We start from the raw sequence: 24,592 nt of genomic DNA, 5'->3' as shown, positions 1-24,592 counted from the left end.
AATCTTTGGGTACTCAATTGCCTCATAGACTTAATCGGCTATGAAACTTATCTACATTATTTTTTCTATATTCCCCCTAATGGTTTAATGGCTAAATGCAGATTCATGGGGGAAAAAAAGCCTGCACAAAACTGAACTGAAGGGCTCTTGAGCCTGCATGGTCCAGGAGTAGTCACCATGTGATCACTGGCTTGGCTTCCTTAGAAGTTAAAGTGAGGAAGGGCAAATGGGGCTGGGGGTTGTGGCCACTGAGTGGGCTGGGGTGCAATTGAGATTGGAGTAAGTCTGCATTCAGTTTGGGTAAAATGTCTGAAACAACCCTGCTTCCTTATCCTTGATTAAAGAGGATACACTTCCTTCTTCTACCAGCAGCAAACCCAAGTACCTGAAGTATGTTTACGCACGTAAAGTCATTTGAGTTTAAAGAGGCAATCACACAACCTAATCAAATTCTGCTTTTGTTTATAGACTTGTAAAAATGGAATAACTCCAGAGTTGTGTACATTGCAATTATCTTTAAGTGTACATTGTAATTATCCATTACCCCATACATATATGCATATCATTCTTTGATATTTCTGTGTAACCCAGAAACTAACATTCTTAAAAAATAAACTACCCAGATTGCAGTTGCTGTGTGGCAGATATGATCAGAGGTACTTCAGGAATAATAAAGAAGTTTTTTTAGGAATAGCTTGTTCCTTGTTACTACCAGCAAATGAAATATAGAAAAACCCAGTGGAAATTAGAATACAATAATAAGTAATCATTCTAAACCATACATTGCTGACAAGGCAGCATAGCTGCACAAATAGTACATTGTTGAAGAGCTAAAATCTGGAACCTTTTCCATAGCATTCATAGGTTTTTCAAGTAATCAAACCAAGTTTATTGGACAGAAAACGAAATTCAATCTTTTAACCAAATTGTCTAATCTATACTCTTAAAAAACCCCACCCATTAATGATAACAAAACAGCTGAACATAAATATATTTTTGTGCTGCTTTTACTCTGTCTGCTCATTTTATAGTCTTCACTGTACATTAATAATCAAATACTGTGGATAAATCACACCCTTTATTTTCTATTTACTCTTTATCCCTATGACTCCTAATCAGCTGTTTTACCTGAATAATTGATCTCTATGTTGCCCTCAAACCACCTTCTCTACAGCATTTTTCAATTTGCTGTTGAGTTCCAGAACATGACACACTGTCACCCATTTCAGTTCCCTGCCTTCCAAATCAATAGGAGTTCAAAATGTTTGTTTTAGTCCGTACTTTGGAGGAGAGCCTAACTATTGCATACCAAATCCTATTTCTAATCAGTGGACTTGGCCTAATAATCCCACCTCAGGTTAAGCCCTCCTGCGTGCTTAGCTCTTTTCGTGAGTCACAAGTAAACAGACTGATGTGTATAATGCAATGTGTAACCTATTTTTCATAGGTTCACTCAGCAGGTCTCCTGCAGAATTAGAGGATTATCCTCCCTCATGTCTTTCTTAAAACAGAATTAGGTATTCAGGGTGGTAATTTACTAAATACTGCATTACATGGTGCTATATTTTTCCAGTTTGACATTTTCAGAAGGCTCAAGTAGCCTCTGATTCAAGGCTAGATATGCATTACCACATGCACCTAAAATTAATGCTCAGATTTTAAATGTATGCATTCAAATTTTTTTATGTATGTGGCAGGTAAGACATGTACCAGGTAGGCTCTAAATAGCTATGTGCAGTCCTAAGCACCTAATTTGTGCAGAGAGTTGGATAAATGGGCATATAAATTAGGTGTGCCCAGATGAAAGCAAAGCAGTTACAAGTATCTATGAAAACCCTAAATTTGTATCTGCACAAATGTAGAAAAGTGGTTTGATCAGATCTTTTGCAGTGAACAGGATGTTTTTTACATTTGCTTGCCCTCCTCTAGGAAAAGTAGTGTATTAACGGTTGCGTGTATCTAAGTTCAGTTCTTGAAGACTGCTGCATAATGATTTTGATGTTGTTATGCTATTGTGCACACCTTGGTCTCATGCGCACCGTAATGGTCTGGTTCTGAGGGCAAACTTAGGCATCTTTTCTGGAGGGACCTAACTGCTTGTATACAATTTCAGAAGCCAAATGCAAATTCAGAAGAAAAAAATTGTCCCTTTTTTCATCGTTATTATGAACTTTAATAAATTCTTGCAACTGTTTGCAGAATCCTGCTCTCATCCAGGGTTTGCCCAACCCCTGTTACTTTTGATTAAGATTTCCTGATTATTCCTAAGGACTCGGTCATGGTTATTTGCAGAGCAGAAATTCAGATTGTCATAGGCACAGCTAAACAGGTTTAGATCAAAAACACACTCTGTCTATACCCAGAGAACAGCCTAATGACGATACTTAGGAATAATTAATTAGGCAGAGGCTTTTCACCTTCAGGCTTGTGGCTCATGTTATCTTTAGTAACAAACAGCTCTTCGGTAAGTGCCCCCAGTGAGAGAGAGAGCTCTGCACTCTGGGAGCTGAACTGAGTCCATGTCACAGGGACAGCCCTTAAAATACAAGTTGTGCTGGCTTATGTCAGTGTAACAGGGGACTGGACCCTGGTGTTCCATGGACATTTAACGAGAGCAACTGGCAAAGCTGCAGCTCCACATAATCTCCAGCCAGTGAGACGCATCTGCTCATATGTGCTCTGCAAGTCCTCATTCATCATCTGCTGCCCTTTGTTATGTACAAAGCCTGTTGGAGAGCTGTTACATTCATCTGTGCTCAGCACATCAGAAATGTGATATCCCATGCTGTTCATGTGGCCACCGAATGTGAGCAGCCCAGTGATATCCTAAATCCCTTTTAAAGATGCTGTTCTCAGACACTAGAGAGGGTAAGCACGTTTTGGCCACTGAGCAAGGTATCTCTTAAACCCATTAAATTCACTTCTGCCTGGGACAGCTCAGTATGTCAGTAATGCTCAGTAATGCAGTATCAGTGCTGGTGTCAATATACAATAACATATGTTAATATGCAGTAGACACGGTCTGCATTGCACCCATCCCTCATCTCTAGTCATGCTGTGTTTGTTCTGACTTTCCACCCACTGGTCCACTGGACTGTAGGTGAGAGTAACACAAGAAGCCATATTGCTGCTATAGTTGACACACACCCAGATGTATTTATTTTTTTAATGCTTCCTCTCTGGATACTTGATGGCCATGTATTGACACTGAAACTTGCTAGTAAGACAAAGTTGGTGGTTGTGAGTATTAGATGCATCTGAGTAGGTAGATCACAAAAAACACCCCTCACTTTGTCTGTTTTCTACTTGCTTCAGCTTGGTCCAGCACTATTAATCAAACAATTATGCACTCAGGGAAATATTTGCTACCAGCCATCATCAATCAAGATTCTCTTCAGATAGCACTCTTAAGATGATTTTCTTAGGTGAAACCTTCTAATCTCTCTCTTGAGTCCCACTAAAGGATGTTAAAATTTGGTAGCATAGGGCACCTTCAAGATTTTTATTGTAGGGTTTGCTGTAGATTTAGAAAAATCTGGGGATGGAAGAAGACTTTTTAACACAGCAGCTCATCTCGCAGAAAGGAAAGTGAAGGGCATAGGGAGACATCCTGAGTGCTTTGCGACATTATAAACCTATATCCTATTAATTCCTCAGTCTCTTTGATGAAGTGCACTGTCTGAGGTGCAAATTAGTGCCACTTTTGTGCATTGAACCTGTCCTCTTAAGAGAAGAAGTGCTTCAGAACCACCTCCTCATTTCAAAAATACTACAGAATAGTTGTCAGTATTGACCTGAGCTAGATTAAACTAGCTACCTTGGAATTTAAGGCTGTATATCCCATTAATAATCCCCTGAACTATCCAGTCTACCACAACATAATACTTCAAAAATAGGCAAACTAGTCAAAATAAATCTTCTAAAGCTTCTTCTAGGTTAGTATGGAAACGTAACAAAATATACGCAAAGAGATGTTGATCTCCATTACTGACATTGTTAGCATTCATTTGTTTTTATTTTCTGACTTATTAAATGTAAGCATAAATTTAAGCCTTCTGTCCTTCTGTAAATGACTTGTGGGATGAAACAAAGCAGGATTATATCCTGCAAATACAGTTTTGCATAATCTGGTAATTATTTGCATAATCTGGTTATTATAGGCTCAGTTTTGTTTTAATAGGGTTATAATTGTTAAACATGCAACATTCAAAGTACCTTCTTGTGTCTAAGAAATTGTTTCAGTGACAGAAAAAATTTCTCTGTACTTCTTACTGAGTTCAAATTGAAGCCATATATGAAGATGATAGTAGGAAGTTACTTTTGATTTTTGGTTGCTGCTGCCTGGCAAGTGGAAAAATTCCTGTTGGTGTGGTGGGATCAGAGCAGTAAAGAATAAGGCACCTTTCTAATAAGGTCAAGATTCTGCAGGCTCCTCTTACACAAGAGTTTCTCTGCTTATTTGAATAGCTTCATTAATTACAGTGTAACCGTTGTGTGTGAGAGCATCTTTCATGTGTAAATAATGGATATGCGGAAGGCCACTACAATACCATCCATTAAAGTATAGTCCACTATAGTACAGCCCATTAAAGAGAATTAGTGTCAGGGTTTCACTGCTAGTATTTCTGAGAGGGGATATTTTTCTCTCCTTCACTCACCTCAGCAGGGGAAGAATGAATGTAGGATGCTACATCAAAGTCTTTCACAAGTATTGAGTTTTAAGATCCATTCTGCAAGGGCCTTTTAATAATGTTTAGGAAGCTGACAGGACAAACCAAGGTCTAGCTTAGCTAATGGAGATCTGTGGACACAACCAATTGGATGTTTATTTTTTTTTTGTCATGACTTAAATCTGTTGAAAAATATGCTTGTGTTAGAAAATAAAATGCCAGTAATCCAAATTGTATGATAATAATTCACTTTTAGAAATTAAAATGCCATCAGAATTTAATAAACAGGAATGATAGCATTGAATTTGAATACCTTTCTAGAAAACTTTGAAGGCATATATTCTAATGAAAATAAAAATAAACTATCATAGACATTGCTAGCAGCTATGCTTAAAGTTGAAGTCTTACCTTTCACATAAAAAAAAATTCAAAAGATTAATTATTTGGGTGAAAATTTTGTTGTTATGCGTGTGGTTCTATCTGAATTCTTGAGGAATACCTGCCTGTCAAAGCCACAGTATACCATAACCTGTTTTTTATTCTTTTTTTTTTAATAGACTCACCTTGGTAAATTTGTTTACATTATTTTAAAAAATGTTTTCTATATTTTTATTCTGAATGGTATTTTCAGTGCTAGAAAGGAACTGAGGCAAGTACTGCAGCAAGTTCAGTAAAATTTCAGCCCTGCCAGTTCTGAGGATACATCTGCGCACCTGCAAAATTCAGCTACAGGATTAGAGAAGGGAGAAAATGCTTTAAAATTTTATTGCAGTGGCGCTTCTGGAGAGCAGATTGTGCCAAAAATGAAAAATTCATAAATTAATCCAAATCAAAACTGTTCAAAATTAGATTACTTTGAAAGAAAAGAACTGGTCTATAAATCATGCTGCGATTTAGTGGGACTTGGGTACATCACCACACAACTGAGGTTGTATGGAAATTAATACACTGGGCTTGAAATGTGCAAACAAAACTGAGGCAGGGAGGGCATGGCTGTGTGGTGGGTGCTCACTAAGTGGCTGGTTTCTTCTGCCTTTCTGTGCAGGCTTCCTTTACTGTAGCCTTTGCTTTTGCCTCTGTAATTGCAGCAAAGTCACTTGTTATCTGAAGTGTTTTCAAAACCCTTCTAAGGCTTTCTGTGTTGTTTTTCTGTGCGTCACCATGCCAAGTGCTCACAATAACACAGATGCATACAGCTACTGTTAATAGAAAGTCTTGAACATTTTTAGCCACTTAATAAAAAGTAGATGTTCATGGTCATTCTCTTCCCTTCCCTTTTGAAATTTATGAGTGAATGCAGTGCTCAAAAAACCAGCAATAATACCAGTTGCTTAAGGTTGGAGTAGCACAAAGGGAAGCTTCCTGTAGTGCTCAGCGCTCAAGGGCCCGTGCAGGCTGATGTTCAAGCACGCTTGCCTGATCTTCCCTTCCAGCTGCAGAACCAGAGAGCAGCACCCCTGGTCCTGCTGCCTGAGTGCTGAGGCAATGTGTGACCTTATTTACTTAATCTCTTCCACCTTCTGACAGCTCAGGGCTGGAAGTCTCATGAGACCGACCACCGCACTGAGCATCCCCACAGAGCTCCCTTCCTGCAACTCTGCTTTGGGCTTCAGAGCCTCCCTAGTTTTCCTTAGCAGAGTCCCACCACACACTGTCCTGTTGGGTATGGAGGCAAGCTTTCCAGCAAGAAACAGGCACGGTGCATGCTGCCTGGCATGGAGCAGTCACACTCCAGCCAGCAGCTCCCTGCCAGGGCACACCTGGAGGTGTGTGCTGCCGTGTAGGAGCCCTGTAGCCACATTACCATAGTGCCTCTTTTCAAGGCTCATTAGCACAATGCAGGCCTATGCTGTTCTGGCTGAGCTGCTTTTAGTCCCCCAGTAGCCGTGGCTGACAGCTGCTCAGCAGTGTTTACACCACACTCCAGTGCCCCGCAGAGCCCAGTCTAATACCGGAGGCAGGTACTTCGCCTGCTGCCGAACTGAACAACTTTGTTTGCGTATTCCGACATGCAGTGGCACATACTCCAGCCTGGAGAAGTGTTGTGGGATCTGTAGTTCTTCAATTACTTACCTTTGTTCAAAATTAAAATCTGGGTATGTCTTTTAACTGGGACTGTGATGGCTTTGTGTTCCTGCTGCTTTTCTTTAGATGCTGTTCAGTGTGCAGCAGCCAGATGCTACCTGTAAGTGCTGTGTATGGCACTGGGTTGATTGCTGTGGTGAATCACTAGGGAAATGTGTTTTAATAATAAAATCCGAAACAACTCGAATTTGGATTACATGGCTCTTTAGTTTTATAACTAGAGAAAAAACTCAACAACTTAGACAGCCCACGCCACTGAGATATTAACCTCATAAAACTTATTCTGTCTGTGCTTTTTAGTATTCTGTTTTCTGCTCTGCCCTTCTAAATGCAAAAATATTTGCTTGTGGCAAATCCATAAAAAGACCATATTAGGAGAATTGCATAATATCCCCTAAAAATAGGAAGCAAAAATCTGGGACTACAGAAATTCATTTTACTCATCTAAATGAATGACTAAACATGAGAACAAAGTTGTTAGCAAGTTACTATACTGCCATGAAAGGTAAGTAAGTTCAGTTGTCTTGGCTGGGTGTCATATTTTGTGCTGTGCTCACCGGGAGACTAATTGCTTGAAATAAATATTTGAACATCTCTGTGCCTGGTCCTTGTAAGCCGTTTGATCAGTTTGGTGTTTCTGATAGGATCTGTTTTTTATAAAACCTTCAAGATTGCTGTCAGGCAATTTTTGTGCCATGTTGTCCCAGCCATATAAGTGCAGTGAGAAATAAAGCTTAATGAGGTCTCATGTTTATTAAGATAAGGATCTGGGAATAGTCCAGCAATAATTAATACCATATAGGTCATCTCTCCTTCTTTCCATACTTTTTTTTTTTGCTCCCTTTGGGAGGATTACTCCCTGCTCTTGCCCCTCCAATCAGATTTTCTTACAATTTGAAAATCAAAGAGGTTGAAGGGAGAAAGTTTTCCTCTGTCCGTATCAGACTTAATCAAACTCTTAGGCCCATTTCTTAGATTTCTGAAGCAGTGTCTGCTGCTGTGTGTGTTTCCATCTGCATCTGTTAGGAGCCCAAAGTGTCTGCAGTGTCTGTTAGACACAATCAGAGCTGCACTGATTCATTGTTGCTCCTCGATCTGAGGAAGAGGCACTGTTCCCAGCCCACCTGGCCCTGTCCAGAAGAGACTGGGCAGTGCTCCCTCCTTGACTGAAGAGCTGGAAAGCTGGCTTTAGCAGACAAGAACCTACATTTGTTCCAGCCCCTCTTCCCAGAGAAGTCCTCTAGACTGCTCTGGGGTGAAGACTTCTTTTGAATCTGGAGGAAGGCATGAAGGTAATCTCTGGAGACCCACCACCCCTTTTTCTCTGTCTTGATCAGAAAACAAACTTCCCTGCTTTAAGGTTGCCCTCTCTTTCTTTTTTCTCATGCTCAAGTGCTCAAATCCAGCAAGAATTGATTAATGTTGGAGGATAAAGGGAATGCAGTAAAAAAAACCAGCTCAGTATGTGTTTTCCCAGTGTGTATGTGGGCACAAGGGGATGCTTTGTTTGCTTTATTTAATGTCTCCCAGCTGAAAAACTTGTGATTTGCTTCTTACTGTGCTGGGTGTTATCTGTGTAGCTTTGGAACATAGTGCCAGCAGTGTTTTGTTTCTAGAAGATACTTTCTTCTCTCTACAAAGTGGCACGACAGAGCTGTAGCGCTTTTATGCAGAATGGCAATTGATAATTTCATGCCCGGAGCTTGTATCTTGAGGGTTGATTCAGCAGAGAGAAAAAAAAGCAAAAAAAAAGATCTCACTGCTTTGTTACAGGATTGTGCAAAGCTGATATTTTTTGTAAACTTAAATAGCTTTCCACTCTGACTGTATCATATGGGTTTCAGAATTACTCTGTGCTTAATTGGATCCTTATTTTAGTGGCCTGTGCCTCTGACCCACACTTTGCTCATCTTCCCTATTGAGAGTGATTATACTCCAGCGTGGCACAGTACTACTGTGCTAATAAGAAAATACTATTGACAGTTGTGATAGATGCACCATCCACTTAGTGTGTTCAGAAGAGTTAAAATGATTGCATTCTTACAGTCTGTGTATTTCTCTCTTTATTGTTTGTGTCCTGTTGGAAAAGCAGGTTAGTTGCATAGTAAATCTCTCTAATCAACACAGGAGAAGAACAAAAAGAACAATCACCCTCATTTGTTATAGCTACTTTAGAAGCGTGGTCATTTGAAGGATGTATTCTGGGAGATTTGTCCCTTTTCTTCAGAAAGGCTTGTTAATATGGACATAACTAACCAGGCATCTCAGGAGAGGACAAAGGCGCTCTCATTAAAATCAGCTGTAAAAACAACCTACAAAGCACATATCTGTCATAATGATGCTTCTCTTGTCTCTCCCTGTAACGTCTAAGCAATACTTCCCATAAAGCACATAAGACTCAAAGTGTGTACCAAAGGAAGGAGACTGGTTTCTGAATTTGGATGCTCTCTCTTGTGCCTGTTTGTATTCAGATCTGATGTATTCTGTTGTCCTTCTCCTTCCCTTCCCTCCCTCCAAATTAAAGCTCACCTCCATTTGGAGCCATCTCCAGTCAGACCTTTTCCTTGCTGTAACAGAGAAATTCATGCTGTAGTGGATATATAAAAATACTGCTGGATGACAAGACATAAATGTGTGTACAGACTCCTGGTGAGATACTGCTGCAGTGTTTAATGCATTTATTAACCATGTTGTGCTGTGATTTGCAGAAACTGGATGCATAATTACAAGATAGCATTGCTGGGCATAAATTCAGGGCTATAGGATGCAAAGGATGGAGGTAGAGGGATTTGGGGGATGGAAAGCATAGAGTTACAAGGTTTAGGAAGATCCTATGATAGTTATTAGGTGGAGGGCAGGAGAAGACTAGTTAGGGTGTGTATGAGCAAGGACATATGATTTAACTCATCTGTGATGCATTGGGATCAGAAGGAAATACAAAGGTCCACAGAGTCTTCTGAAGGAGAAACATCTCTATAAGCAATATTCCTTTCTCCTTTCAGAAAACCACTAGCTCTTCTGCTGGTCCTGATTTACCTTTCTTTCTAGGAAAGAAATAAGTAAAATTTTGCCTGTCATCATGAGAGATTTTTTGTTTTCTGGACATGCAGTTGGTTTCTCTACCAGCCCTTGACCAAGTCTAATATTTTAATATTTTAGTTCTAATATTAAAAGCTAAAGATTAATATTTTAATATTTTAGTTCTAATATTAAAACCTAAAGATTGCAAGACCTAAACAAAGCTGGTGTGTGACTAACAGACAGGATACTGAAGTCATCAGGAGGTGCATGAATACAGTTACCTCTAAATGTCATCTGTTGCTTCTCCTAGTACAGTGAGAAGATTCTCTGGAAAAGCAGGTATTTGTTTTTACAAAATATAAAAGCTTTGGTGAGTTCAAGCCTGTTGGCAATATGGAAGCAGCTTCACCAGAGTAGCTCACACTGCTGAATTATACTTCCCTGCAAAGCTGGAGTGTCAGCCCATCTTACGTAACTTTGTTTTATAGTCTGAGGCATGTCACAGTTCAGTGTATAAGTCATTAGGAAATGCTGTTTTACCTCAGTAGAAAAGAACTCATAGCTCCTTCCATACACTTAGCCACTTAAAGCTGATTTTCTTTCACTGTTTTTTTTTTTTTAATTATTATTATGACCCCAGCACTTCTTGGTTTTTTTTTATTTAATGATGGAATCCCCATAGATCTTTTTGTCACCAGATAACAGCTTTATATGAAAATTCCAAAAAAATACAAGTTTGAATACAGACAACTTAGCCATTTGTGTGTGCTGTTTTACTCCTGGGGAGTTAGGTACTTGTAGAACCTTGAAGGTACCTTCTTGCCTGCTTGTTAGGCAAGTAGGATACCTGCGATGGGGATTGGCAGTGAATCTTTGGCATCTTGCATAGCATACAACTCATTTCCCAAATTTATTGGTGATGTAGATATTCCTTGTCAGAACTGTCTGGAGCTGTGTGTGATGGACAGTCATTTCTATTGTTTAAATTTTTTTAAGATAATGGAAGATGTTATAAAGTAAATAATCCAACAGCCGAGGATATCCTCTGTTATTCAAATGCATGTCTCCTAGTCTGGGTGTATTTCCCTAAGGCTGTCAGCATAACCTCTAAGCCCATGTTTTTTCTTTTTGCTTCTGATAAGCTTTTCACTTAGTGTAGCACATATAGGGCAGTTCTGCTATTTGTAGAGATGTTTTTGCCTGAGAGTGGGGTAGGAAGAATTTTCCCCTTTGGTTGTAAGTAAAGGACATACACTTTCTACAGCACTCTCTTCAACATGTGGGTTTGGGTTTTTTTTCCCATAACTTGTGATTTAGTGATGCACTGTTGTATTACAGTAGTGCAGCCTATGCCAGTATTTCCATTATAACCCATTTTTACAGGTTTATAACTCAACACTAAAAATGTACTCTTCCAATTTGAAACTTGGCAGATAATGTCTCATCTCAGCCTCAGAATGACAGTTTTTTCTTTCCCTTTTCCTTCTCCCCCCAAAAAGGTTGCAATTTTGCTGTATTTTTAAACAGAAGATATTGTCCTTTCTGCTTTGATAAGAGAAAAGCCTGCCTGATTATTAAAATTGCTTTTCAAATCTAAGAGAGGAGGTCGTTATAATAGAAGATGCATTGAATAAGTGTTGTTGATGTTACAGTGTCTACAATAAGTACATGGATACAGAGAAGTATCACCTTCCAGATGAAAGCTAGGGAATGTTGATCAAAATGATTGAAAAGCTTTTTTTATGGTGATTTTTTTTCTAGCTGTTGATGTTACCCTTAAAATAGTGTTCTCAAAGGTAAATATGTGTTAGCTGCTGCACTCTATTGTTTATCTGGCTGAATGAAGTAAAGGAACGAACACTTTACTGCATATAAGCAAAATAATTATATTTCTGTCTTTTCTCATTTGATAAACACAGTACAAAAGGAATATAAATTCTAACTTTGGTGTTGAGACCAAATACTATGTGTAAACAGTGCTATGAATCCATAGCAGGCATAAGCAGCAAAGCACAGTGTTCCCAATGAACAGACACTTGTGTGGAGTTGGAAATTTAGCACTGAATGACAAACCAAGATACAGGAGGCTTGTATGATCCTTACAGTTAACACTGTCAAGATCTGAGCCTCTGAATCTGAAGCTTTATCGTAAGCCTCACATTCCAATTCAAGGCAGGGTGTTCAGGACATAAGAAAATCAGGATTTAAATCTAATTTCTCCTTCTTTAACCCTCTCCTTGGACCCAGCCATGTAGGAGTTGAAATCTACCCAGCTGATTTTAAAGGAAGTTTTCTAACCACTGCGAATGCAACCACTACTACAAACATGGCAGGAAGGCTTTACTGGGATGCTTCCTCTTGTTGCAGATTTACTTCTAGGGGGTTCTTCTTCTATTTAGACCGTTAAATTTATGCTTACCATAACCACTTTTATGGTACTAATTAGTAGAAAAAAAGAAATTTTATGGAGGGTGTTAATGAATCGAGCTATTATTTTGTCATATGTATAAAAACTATCAACATATATACAGTATGTATTCTTACTATAGCTAAGTTGTCTTTCTCTTAAATCCCAGCTGCTTCACTTTTTCAGTTGTCTCTAATATATTTATGTATCATTAAAACCAGAGAATGTGTTTCCTTATGAGAAGTTCAGTTCCTTCATTTGAATTCTAAAATCAGTAATTAGGTCAAAGACTATTTTGTGTTCACTGGCAGAACCAGTGGCTCTCAGATATAAAATAAAACATCTGTATGTGAAAATTAATTTTTTGAGGGGATAAAATCAGAATGCTCAGCACTTTCTCACATCAGCTTTAGTCCAGTCCATCAGTGCCAAAACCAGGGAGATTCTTCAGTGTAAAATGAATGCAACACAGTGAGATTCAGATCTTCATTTCTTGCAGAAAATAAGATGCAAGTCCAGCAAAACTTCCAGGTGGAAGTATCAGATGTGTCCAGTGCAGTCAGTAGTTTTGGTGTGTAAACTGAGGTCTTCTGTTACAAGACTTGATTTACATTGAACACCGTGAGCTCCTATGAAAGGGTGCTGTTTATGTTTCTGGAATATACAAAGAAAGAACTGATATTGAGAATCACTGAAGTGCTTAAGTCAACCACAGCACCATTTATTGAAAATATCTTCCACAGCACAGGGATTAGTCTTGCTCCTGTAGAAAAGCAGAAAGCGCCCAGCCCAGTCCTGTTCACTTGAAATATTGGAAATATTAAACAGCTTCTGACACTAGACAGAGTGCACATTATTGCTTTCATTTTGTATGATGCCACCTGGAATGTTTCTTATTTGAGTCAGTGTGGAGAGCACACAGTAATAGCAAAAGATGGTTGTTCATCATAAGACATGGCTGAATTTATAGCAGATTAATTTTTTAATTCTTGATCATCTAAAATATTCCTGCACTTAGTTTAATATTCTATGTATGATAATCAGCAAACACAATGTAAGCAAACAGTTCAATTTGACTTAGAGGTATATATGTTAAAAGGCACTAAATGTTCTTTTTGTAATGTAGAAGAGGCTCTCTGGCAGCAATGAAATATATTAAAATCATATTTCTATTTTTATAGTAATACTTGGAAAAATTGAAAGAATCATTAAGGATAAAATACTCCCGTGTTGTATATTTTCCTAAAACTGAGGCACATGATAGATTATTTTTTAATATGAAATGGTATTATGATAATTATTAACTGTCATATTTCATTTCTTCTCATGAACATCCAACACCATTTTTAAGGGGCCACAGAAGATAACATGTTCTCTGCAGCTGATGGCACTCATCATTGTCATTACTAAGTACTCTTAGTTGACTGTTTGAAATTTTGCTGTAAATTCAAATGAGAATGTGAATGTTATTGGAAAACATGCAGTTACATTTGGAGAGTTGATTTGTTAATCATGTGCAAATCACTGTCGAAATTATAGGAGTATGACAACCCATGTAAATTTATCTAAGTGTTTTGTGCTGCTTTATGCATAAATTGTACAGGGAATAAATTCTGCATTTGTTCATAGGCACAGAAGAAGCGAAAATCCAATGAATCTGTAGATACAGAGCTCTGTCTTAATGAGGTAAGAGTGTGGATCCTATATATTTCACAGCGCAGGCGTCTCTCCATAGTATAAGATTTCTAAGTCTGTCAAGATTATCATGGGTTACCTCATATTTGTCTTGTCAGTTTTGTTATGTTTGGATACCATAATGTATTAAAGAACAGCCCTACTCAGAAGTTCAGAACTGGGCTCAAAGTGTCCTCTGCTGACTTTTATATTTTAATAGCTGTATAGTGCATGTGTAGTCAGATCCCATAATAATAACCATTGCACCTAGCAAGTGTACTTGTTTAATCATCTGCAGGAGCGCAAGATCAGATGGGTTTTAGCAAATAATCAGAAACAAACTGGTCATCATTCTGTGGTTAAAACAAATGACCAATTTATGGAATGAAATGATATTCATATCAGGAGATGTGATGCTTATACACCAGGGAACAGATTGACAGACTCAAGACATGAAACTCCCAGTGCTGTTGGAGTAGTCTGCTCAGCCTGACCTCAAAGGCCCCTCTCAGACATAAACATTACATCAGTTTCCATGTCTGTCAGTCCGTATCCTTTGTACCTAGTCTCTCAGGAAGCTTAATAATTAGTGATGTTCATAATTTTTACAATGTGGAAACACATAGCCTAGGCTTTGGAACAAGACCAGCTGTACAGCCATAAGCCACCAAAAGGATGTGACAGTATCTTTCAGGTTCTTCTTCACCAGTCCAAATTTGCCCAGTTCTTCTACACAATGGAAATTCTATAGCCCATTCCTAATTCTTTAGGTTCTATTAAGAATTTCTTGTAGGTACTAGAATGAAGCCTAGTAATATGTACAGGAACAGTGCAGTAATGTTAACACATCTGTTGGCATCTTGTGCTGGCTGAAAGACCTTAGATGAGAAAGCTCAAGTAACTGTAGCTAACTATGAGAACTGCTGCTCCATCTCATGCCATACCCTGTCCCTGACAGTTTCCAAAAAGGAGATGCCCAGGGATGAGTAAAAGAAAGCATATTGTGATAATCCCCCAATGCCTCTACAACTTCCAAAACTTTGCATCTCAAGGTGTTCCAGTTAGCCAGTCCTAGCAAGTGATACCCAGGTGAGGGAATGGCATGGAGATTTATCCATGAATACCTCCCCGGCTCTGTAGACAGTCATTCCTGTGGAAACTGATGCTTTGAACTCCTCCTTTGTATCTGATCTTCTGGATACTTGTCCCTTGTACCATGGCCCATTGCTTCTCCAGGGTTGGAGAGGCTTGTCCCCTCTTTAGAAGCTGCATCCTTGGGGATTTTCACATCTTCAGTGGACAGGATCTGAGCCGCTTCACATGGAATAGGTTGGACTTCACGATCTTAGAGGTCCCTTTAGTCTAAATTGTTCCACTTCTGTGATTATACCTGTTAGGTTTTCTTTTTTACTGAGGATGATAGCAATGAGAAATATTTCTGCTACATCTGCTCCTTAAGTAGTTCACTATAATCTGCCAATCTGTATTGGCATGTGCATACTGTTTAATTATTGGTAGCAAAGATGCCAAGGAATGCAAATAATGCAGCAATTAAGGGGAAAAAGAAAATTTTTGTAAGCTAGAAAACAGTCTTTTCTGAGCCCATGAATTAGATTTTATTTATTGTTATCCAGAAGTAACTTGTTGTCAAACAAAGTTGTTTTGTTGACTGTGCAGAAGTTGAAGTTTCTCTGTGGGTCTTGCTTCTGCTATTTTAAAATAAACTAGCATGATAAACACAGATTCACAAAAAAATGACCATACATTTTATACATTGAAGCATTGCTAAAGTAGTAATTGTTTTAAATTTCAAAAAATTGTCATTTTGACATCTGTTTTAATGCCTTTCAATTTGTGACATTGATATATATAGGTATCAGTGGAGGGTGGGACATGAACAAACAAAAGGTGAATTTCATGATGTAGATTTAAATGTTTTGCAGTGGAAATGTGTAATGGTGACCAAGGAAAGTATTGTGTCTTACAGAATGCTATTGGGAAGGACAACACAGCAGGAGTCTCCACCAGTCACATATCTGCGGAGAATTCACTCGCTCTTCCTACAAGCTTCTATCTAAGCACACAGCTCACCCTGATGACACTTGCACTCTCACTCTGTTTGTCCCTAAGCTCATCAGTCGTCTTGTAGCTGCATTACATTACAAAAGGACGTGTAAAAAAAAATCTGTTTGCTGTCCTCTGTTGTTTATCTGGAATTCCAGGTCTGGGAGCTAAGCTGAGGCACACCTGTTAGAACAGTCTCAGTCAGCTGGAATTTTACTTTTTTTTCTCTCTAAAAAAGCTTCTTGTGATATTTAGAGGCTTTGTGAAATACTTGGTGCAGTGCTACATTCCAAACCCAAAAGGCTTTTGGGCATGCAGTGTTTTAAAGAGACAGTGTGTAAATTTGCCTGTAAAGCGACCTGGTTGGATTATTTTAATAATTATTATTTTAATTCTGGCTTCTATCTGAGAAGGAAGATGGCAGTTTTCTTAAGATCTTGTTTATCTCATTGAATGGTTTTGTTTTTCAAAATGGTTGAACTTCAGGCTATCAAGGATGCCAGGCTTTTGTCTAATGGTGAATGTTCTCCCAGAGAGTGGACTTTATGAAACTTCTTCATTTGATAAATCGCTACTGATGTTAAACTCTTTCAGTGTGTTAGCATTTTCCTCTTTAAATGTTTACGTACTGTAAGTGATTCTGCGTTCCCTGCTGAGAAGCCATTATAATTCACATACAGGTATAATGTATGTCTTTCAGTTAAATTCTCATAAAAATAGAGTGTGGCGTAGAACCTTCTAACAGTACATTTATCTTTTAATTATAATCATCTAGCCTTAACAAGAGTGAAGATTCTTTAAATTAGCAAGAAGCAGCCATTGTGAAAGCTTGATAAAGATACATTTCTTTAAATATGAGGAACAATTTTGCTACAGGGTTTCAGCTGTACAGTCTATGGTCTTCTATGCTTCCATTGTGATAATATAGTCCAGTTATTATACTGTTTGTTTAATAAAAAAAATGACATACAATTTATTTGCTCTACTAAAACGTTATCTGTTTATACATACTTGATAATGTCAGATCAAAAAGTTACAGGAACTTCATGCCTTACTTCTCTTATCAAAACATTGTAGAGGGACAAGAGGAAGTAGGATATTATTTAAATTGTGGTTTATCTCTTACACTGCTAAAATCAACACAAAAAATGGTTGACCCAGTTATGAGGCAGCGCCATGCACACACACCCATGTGACACGATTTTCTCACTGTGGTAGTTCCTACTACAGACCTTGGCATTGCTGACATGATGAACTGTTTGCAAGACCAGTCCCATAAATTAATTCGGTGGTTCAGATGGCAATATTGCCAATATACATGGTTTAATCTCTTGGTTCTAACTCATTGACACTGGCAGCCCGTGCTGGCTCATGATAATTTCCTGCAGTATCTAGAAGGAATTCTTTAAAGCTTTAAATGTCAGGAAATAGTCAGCATTTCTCCTAAGGGCTGTCTTTATACCTTACTGTGATGGCTTGTTGACTGTTACAAGCAGTTATGTCTAAGTGATCAGCAGTAATCAGTTTTTGTTTCTATTGGAAGTAGAAGATAACTTCTCAAGCAAGGAGTTCATCATGTTGAATGTACGGATTTACGTTGAGACTTACACAGTTATGGCCTGTCCTGCTCTGAAATGTCCAGATCACTTATTTGCAATACAACTATAAAGTACAAATTACTGTTTTATAAACTGCACTGAAGTTTTGGAGTGTGCAAAATACACATCTTACTAAGAGATTATTAAACTTATTGACACGTTCATCTTTTGAGATTTTTTTTCTTAGCTAATAATAAACACTTTCATAAAATTTGAAATTCATTTATGTACTTTTGATTATGGTCACGTAATATACGTCTCAAAGCGATGTGTATGGGATAGAATTCTACGATACTCTGTGTCACTGAACATAAAAAATTAGACAATATTACTCTTTAATTCTGTGTTGGTAAGAAACTGCAAATTACTTTCAAAGGGAACAGAGCTGCTTTCAGAGAAGAGATATATAGCCCATCATTACCAGCAAAGCCCATGTGGTTCCCGTTGCTCTTCTTGTAGAAGAGAATGAAATTATTGAAAACTAGGGGTAGCATAAAAAAGATTATGAGATTCATGATTTAAAAAATGAATCAAATTCGTTTATGTCAAAAGAAGTCGATAGTATAATCTATTGAAATGCTAATGAACATTGTATTAGAATTCAAAAGTCTGACATTATCCAATTAAAAATATTTTCAAAACAAATTTGTAAACATTACAATTACTAAATCCATCTTTGATTCCCAAAGCTTTCTTTAAAATATGGTTTGTATTCAGCACATTAAACATTTTAGGCAGTATTGGGAATTTTAATAATCTCCCAGTATAGTATATATTTTTTGAAGATTTTTACATTTGGTTTGATTGCAATTATCTCTGTTATATTTAATACCAATTATTAGAGTTCTGGCACTGTGTGATCCAGAATAAAAGCTGTTGGTCACTTATACTGTAAATAACAACTTATTAGTTTCTTATTACAAAAGAAACTGCTAACTATCTGAGTCAATGGGAGTTACCTTTGGAAATACCATTCATATATAGTAGGGGAAAAAATGGTGTTTTATATGGGTAGCCATGTTACCGCAAAAAAAGCCCAACAGAACACTGAAGCTTTTTCTCCTGTAAATTAAAAGCATACTGAATTCTTAAAAAAAAAGAAAAAAAGCATCTTATTAAACAGGCAAAAGAGAATAAAACCCTTAGGAGTCTGATACTTCATACAAAAGTTTTTACAGGCATCACCATGCAAATATTGGAGGATGTGGTGTGGATGATATCAGTTTATCATGGTGACCTCATCTGTGCAGTCATTTACTACTGTTCTGAAGTATGCAAATACTTTTTCATTTTTTTCCCCTTTCAGTCACTGAAATGTCATATGTTAAGTTCTCAAATGAACAAGCTTAGTCCGGGCTTTATATATTCCTTTAAAAGATTAATGTTATCCATGTAACAATAAGACAGGAACTATTCAAATACAGGATGTACATAGAGGTGACCTGCTGTTTCAGTTGTAAATCTAACCAGTTTCACTTGGGTGTAAATCATGGGCTACTGTAAACATATCAAAATCATATTTTTCATTTAATTTCATCAATGTCATAGTGACACAGACATTGTCGTTAGTATTATTAAAAGCATGTTTATGTTTCTTTTTGAGAGTAGCTCACAAGGAAAATTTTATAAAGGTAAAATTCAGACTGAACTGAAATACATGGCTAAGGTTTTGCAGTATTCAACATAATTATTAATTCCACAAGCTAGTCCAGTGAAAGAGGCACTGAAGGTGAATCTTTTAGATATGAGCAACAATAACAGCAGTTGAGGGTTTCCCTTGCCCCAGTGTGTGTGGTGACACCCAGCAGCAGGCAGCAGTCCTGAGGATTGTCCGTGCAGTGGTTTGGTCAGTAAGGAGAGGTGCAGCCCTCCTTTCACTGACTTGGCTCCCTGAGATCCTTCAAGAGAATGGAGATGTGGTGCTGAGGACTGAGCAGGAGCCATCCATCTATCTTCTGCAGGGCACTGGCCACTTTTCATTGCGCAGCTTCATTCCCACTGTGTCATTAGGATGAATTAGGTGGAAGTGGAATTGTTAATAATTTCAAAGCATTGCATAGACAGACTGTCGGGTGACCTATTCCCAGGCTTATTTCTTTTTAAATACAGTTGTGTCCCTCTAAGGCCCAACCTTTTGAATATGAGGCTGTTCACAATTTTTTCCTGTTTTAATTAGTAGACTGAAAATACAGAAGTGTACACCTTTACTAAGCCTATGCAATTAGGCTGGAGATGAAGAAAACAGATCAGGAATCACCTTGAAATCTCAATCCCATTAAAATTTGTAATTGTTGCTTAATCAGTATGATATTTCCGTGGAGTAAAGACGATGAGAAACCAGTGAAGGAGAAGAGCAAAACTCAGAACAGCTCCCTGAAGGGAGATAAATCTTGTGTATGTCAAGTGACAGGAGTATCCCATACTTAGCTTGTAATAAAAGAGCTGGATCCTGCTAGAACAGCAGCTCCTTCAGAGCAAGCAGTAAAAGATGGAAGCATGAGCAGTTATTCATACAACAGTTATAACATTCATAAAATGTAATTCTTTGTCATCAACACCAAGGTGGATCTACCTCACTGAAAAATATATGTTCACTGACATTCTCTCTTTCTGTGTTAAATTGTTCTGCATTCTGCATGTTCTGTATTAGAACTGTTCTGGGCTAAAGAGGCCTCCAAGGTTGTTTTATGCCCGTAAGGTTACTCAGAGTCTACCTGATGTCCCTGACATCAAATAGAAATATATTTGCTTCTGATGAACTTGGCAGAGAAATTAATCCAGTGACTTGTTAAATATTTCTTATCTTTAAATATTTGCTTTTTCTTAGCAGCTAGTTCCTTCTATGACATTTCAATTATTGAGTATTTCAACTTCTCCTTTAACTTGGGAAGGTCATTCTGTCCAACTCTACAGTATTCCACTTTATACATTTGCTTCAGTGGGTTTTCTTTTTTAATTACAGCCTTCACTTTTGAGAAGAAAAAATATGATTGGGAATATGGGTCTATGGAACTAAGAACACCTTTAAAGGGGAGGAAACTGCAAGTTCCTATTTTATCTCTTTAGCACGGATTTGACTTGAATAAACAAAAACATGATGTTGCTATTCCCCAGATGGAATTTAAAATTTAGTTTGGTACTGAATAGGATTGAAAACTTTCAAACTCTCACAAGCTATTAGAAATATTTAAGTACTTCTAATGTATTTTCCAGTTGGAATTTCAGTCAAATAGGTAAAGTCTCACTAAGTAGTAATTTTTTTCAAGAGTAAGAAGTCTCTTTGGAAATTGTGATGGCTCCGTTTTTAAGGTAAAATCAGAGAGGATGGTGAATTCCCATTTTTGATTCAATATTATCTCAACTTTCATACACCCTTGTTTCATGTTCTCTTATGAGTGTGTTTGCCTGCAGGCAATGGTTACACTTAATAGATACATATTAGCTATGGTCACCTCAATAGCTGGAAGCTAACTCCTGAAACTCCTACTTAGATGTTCCATCTCTTTTTATCTTACATAAAAGCATGAGCAACAAATTCAAGATGTGGCCTAAAGATTACCTGAAGTTTAAAAGAGCACAGAGTCAACAAATTTCTCAGTAGCATTTCTTATCGGTAGAGATAGTGGTATTCTGTATTAGTACTGTCCAGAGTACTCCCAAAAGTTCTTTGAACACATTTAACCAGAGTTAAACCAGTTTCTGCTGTTTTACCTTGTTCAGGTGCCAATAGCAGTTGCCATGCATAGAATTAGAGCTAATTGCTGCCTAGATTAAAGCAGCCAAACGTTAGCTCCTTTTCCCCTGCTTTTAGTGATGCCAGCACACTAATTCTTTTGCACTGCTTTTTAATCTGTCAAAAGGAGAATTGCCTAGAATCCAGAAGAAAATTAGTCATAGATTTAAAGGCAATTTTCTTCAAATTCCTCCTTCCAAAATACCATAATTACTGACTTCTTACAAACTCCTATCCTCCAAACACTGAATACCCCCTGCTCAGCATGTTCAGTTCTTAGCAAACTGAGCAGGAGTTTGGGGGATTCAACTTCTAGTAAAGGAGGCTGTGTATGTTTTCAAGACTCTTCAAGCCTCTTATTCTGCAAATTGATGTCCCCTCCAGCCTCTTCTGAGTTCATTTGCTCGATCTGCTTGGAAACACCAAAGAGCTGGAAATGGCTGACTGATGCCACCCAGGTCTTGGTGTCAGTCAGTAACTGTAGTCCATCTCAGGTCAGTAATCTCAGCCCACATTTACTGGCCAGTTGCATGACAGCAGTATCACAGCAGGCACTAACAGGCAGCAACATTCTTCTGGCTGACCACAGATGCACTGGTAACACGCTGTACGTCGGCACTGGCTGGTGTGTACCAAGCCTTTGTGTCTCCATCAGCCAGACCTGTGCTGGCGTGGAGCCCATGTACGCACCCTAATAAACCTGTTGGTGGAACTACAGGCCGACAAATAAGTCATGCCAGGCTTGCTAGCTCCAGCTTTTCAGCTGGTCTGCACCGAATAATGTTGATTTTGACCACTGCACTTGTCCTTAGGTCAAAGCTTAAATGCTACAAAAGCTAATCCCCATGGATTTACTGAACCATGGGGTGATATAAACTCCTTTAAGCATAGAAACCAGAAAGTCCACTGAAACTCTGAAGTAATTTTCAAAATAAATTGAAAACATCATCATCCTCTCCTGGTAATGTTTATGCAATAGGATATATATGACAGAAGGAAGCTTTTGTCAAAAACAGTAGAAAGCCTGAAGATGCAAAAATTACTGTTTAGGGAACCACCATTTATTTTAGCAGGAGATACTGCAGAAAGCACACTCCTGAGACATGGAAATATGTGTCCCACTGAGGGTAAGACAGAGAAATCATACTTCTTTTCCTTTGACTTTGTGAATTGCCCATGGAAACTCTTCCCCCTTTTGAGAGCTGAGGGAATTCTTCTGGGAGTATGCTAACCAAAATGCAGGGAGCACTTGGTCTCCCTTTCACATCCCCAGACTTGATTATTAGTAATGGCGTCCTCTGCATGCTTTGAGATGGTACAAGGGCTTTAACCCTTAAGTGAAAGTTAATTCAGGAAGAGTGTTCATGACGATTGTTAGAGATGGAATAAAGCCCTACAATGGATTGCATCTGGCACTTGGGAGTGCACAGCCCAGACTGAGCTGAGTCACACATTGCTTATACAGAAAAGTAAGTGGAGGTAAAAACTGAAATCAAAAATATGGTCTTGAATTTCATATTGCTGCTTCTCTGGGAGGGTCACAGTAGAAGTGGTGCATTACCATCAGTCCCTTACCTCTTCCCAGTACCCTCCATTATTTCTGGGTAAGAACAAAAAGGAAATCCAAAAGGCAGGCAGTGGAAGAAATTTCTTCAAAGGACTGCAACACATGGTAAACTTAACTGGTGGCAATTATTAATCTCCATGTTCTCCCTTCCCCTAAAGTTACCGCCACTGAATTTGCTTAACAGGGTTTGTATGATGTTATGTGTAGCGTTAGGACTGAAATGATTAGCTGTGATTAGTACTGCTCAGACTGGGAAGGTGTATATGTCTTTCACCTGAGGGCATGTCAAATTTTGTACTTCTTGTGCAAAGTGCAAGTTGACAAGAGCTGCAGCAAAAAGGAAATAGCAGGGGAAAGCTCACATTAAAAGTAATTTTCCTTACATCATGGTGATAAAAGGATTAATTGAGGGTAAGAAGAAAGGACGCAAGTTAAGGTAACAGGTAGTATTAGGATCCAGGAAGACTGGCATTCACTGTGATCTGAGGATATCCAATGTTAGTATTTTCCTGCTTTTTTTTTGTCTTTTTTTTTTTTTCTTTCTCTTTTTTCAAAAACTGTCTAGAAGATGCTTCCATTTTCTGGAGGAGATTCTTACAAAAAGAGTTACCTTCTCGTGTAAATTGTATGTCATCTTATGGATTTCTGTACATCTCACTGCAGGTTATTATGTGTCAGGTTTTCAATCATAATGGCTGGTAATTTGTTGTCAAAAACCAAAACCACTGTTCACTTGTTCCCGTTGACTTACTTAGACATTGCTCTGAGGACATTGCTCTTTGGACCGTCCACACTTTGGAAGTCGACTCACGATGTTTGGCGTTTTCTGTTGGCATAATCCTCCTGCATTGTACATATCCAGAAAACAATCCCTCTCAATAAACATTATTCTCTTTTTTTATTAAAAAGCATGTTTTTGTGAGAACAGTTTCTGGGTTTTTTTTCAGTTTTTGATTTGTACCAAAAAAAAAAAAAAAAAAAAAGAGAAAAAAAAAAGAAAAAAAAGAAAAAAAGGAAGCTTGACTGGCAAAAAAGAAAAACAAGGAAAAGGAAAACAAGGTTGATCTCATTTTTTCCCTGTTGTTTTGCAGTCTACTATGATCTAAGAAAATTAAGAAATAAAGCTTTTCCCTTTAAATATCTATTCATTTGCTTGCTCCGTAGTCTTTTTCTGTTAGTGAATGTGGCCTGCAAAATTACAATGAGCAGGCAATATCAGAGGGAAATGATGGAAAGATGGGCACAAGAGTGGCCAGCTGGCCCTATTCATGCTTGTTCACTCTCTGGCACACAAACACGCCTCCACACCCATCCCACCCCTTCATCCTGCCAGGCTAAAAAGAAAGGGCTCACTCCTATTTTCACACAAAGGGAGCAAAAGAGCTGCAGAGGCTTTGAAGACAAAAGGGTCTGGGGGAGGATATTTCAGGAAATGCAGAGTGTGCTGCAAGGGGAAGGAGAAGGTGGATAAACAAGCTTTCATGATGCCCTTCCTCATTTTGATGATTAGAAACCAGGAAAATTATCTCAACATTTACTCATATTCAAACTGAGACTTAAATGCATATATTATGAGTGAAGAGGAATCACACTCATCCATGAAAAAACTGCTGCACAGCAAAGGGCGGGGCAGAGCCTCCCACCATTTTAAGGCCAGACAGTTTCGATTGCTGTTGCCTCAGAGAGGGGAAGCAAGGTTTGGGGGCAGGATGCAAGAAGGAAAGATGGGAGTGGTAGAGATGCACATAATCAAAGGTGAAAGGGCTGCTCATT

At 38.3% G+C, this 24,592-nt stretch overlaps 1 protein-coding gene across 1 annotated transcript in view; it reads left to right on the top strand.

Annotated features, from left to right (window-relative positions):
- Positions 1-23,741, top strand: part of GFRA1 (GDNF family receptor alpha 1) — a 147,380-nt gene extending 123,639 nt beyond the window's left edge. The window contains exons 8-9 of the mRNA XM_027740032.2: positions 13,813-13,869; positions 15,845-23,741. Coding sequence (XP_027595833.1) covers positions 13,813-13,869; positions 15,845-16,006 — 219 coding nt within the window. The 3' untranslated portion in view covers positions 16,007-23,741. The remainder of the gene's footprint in view (positions 1-13,812; positions 13,870-15,844) is intronic.
- Positions 23,742-24,592: the final 851 nt, after the last annotated feature.

The sequence above is a fragment of the Pipra filicauda genome, unplaced genomic scaffold (genome assembly GCF_003945595.2).
Source record: "Pipra filicauda isolate LSUMZ 115617 unplaced genomic scaffold, ASM394559v2 scaffold584_size286106_pilon, whole genome shotgun sequence".
Taxonomy (NCBI): Eukaryota; Metazoa; Chordata; class Aves; order Passeriformes; family Pipridae; genus Pipra; species Pipra filicauda.
Note: the sequence above shows the minus strand (reverse complement) of the source record. Positions and strands in the feature narration are given on the sequence as shown.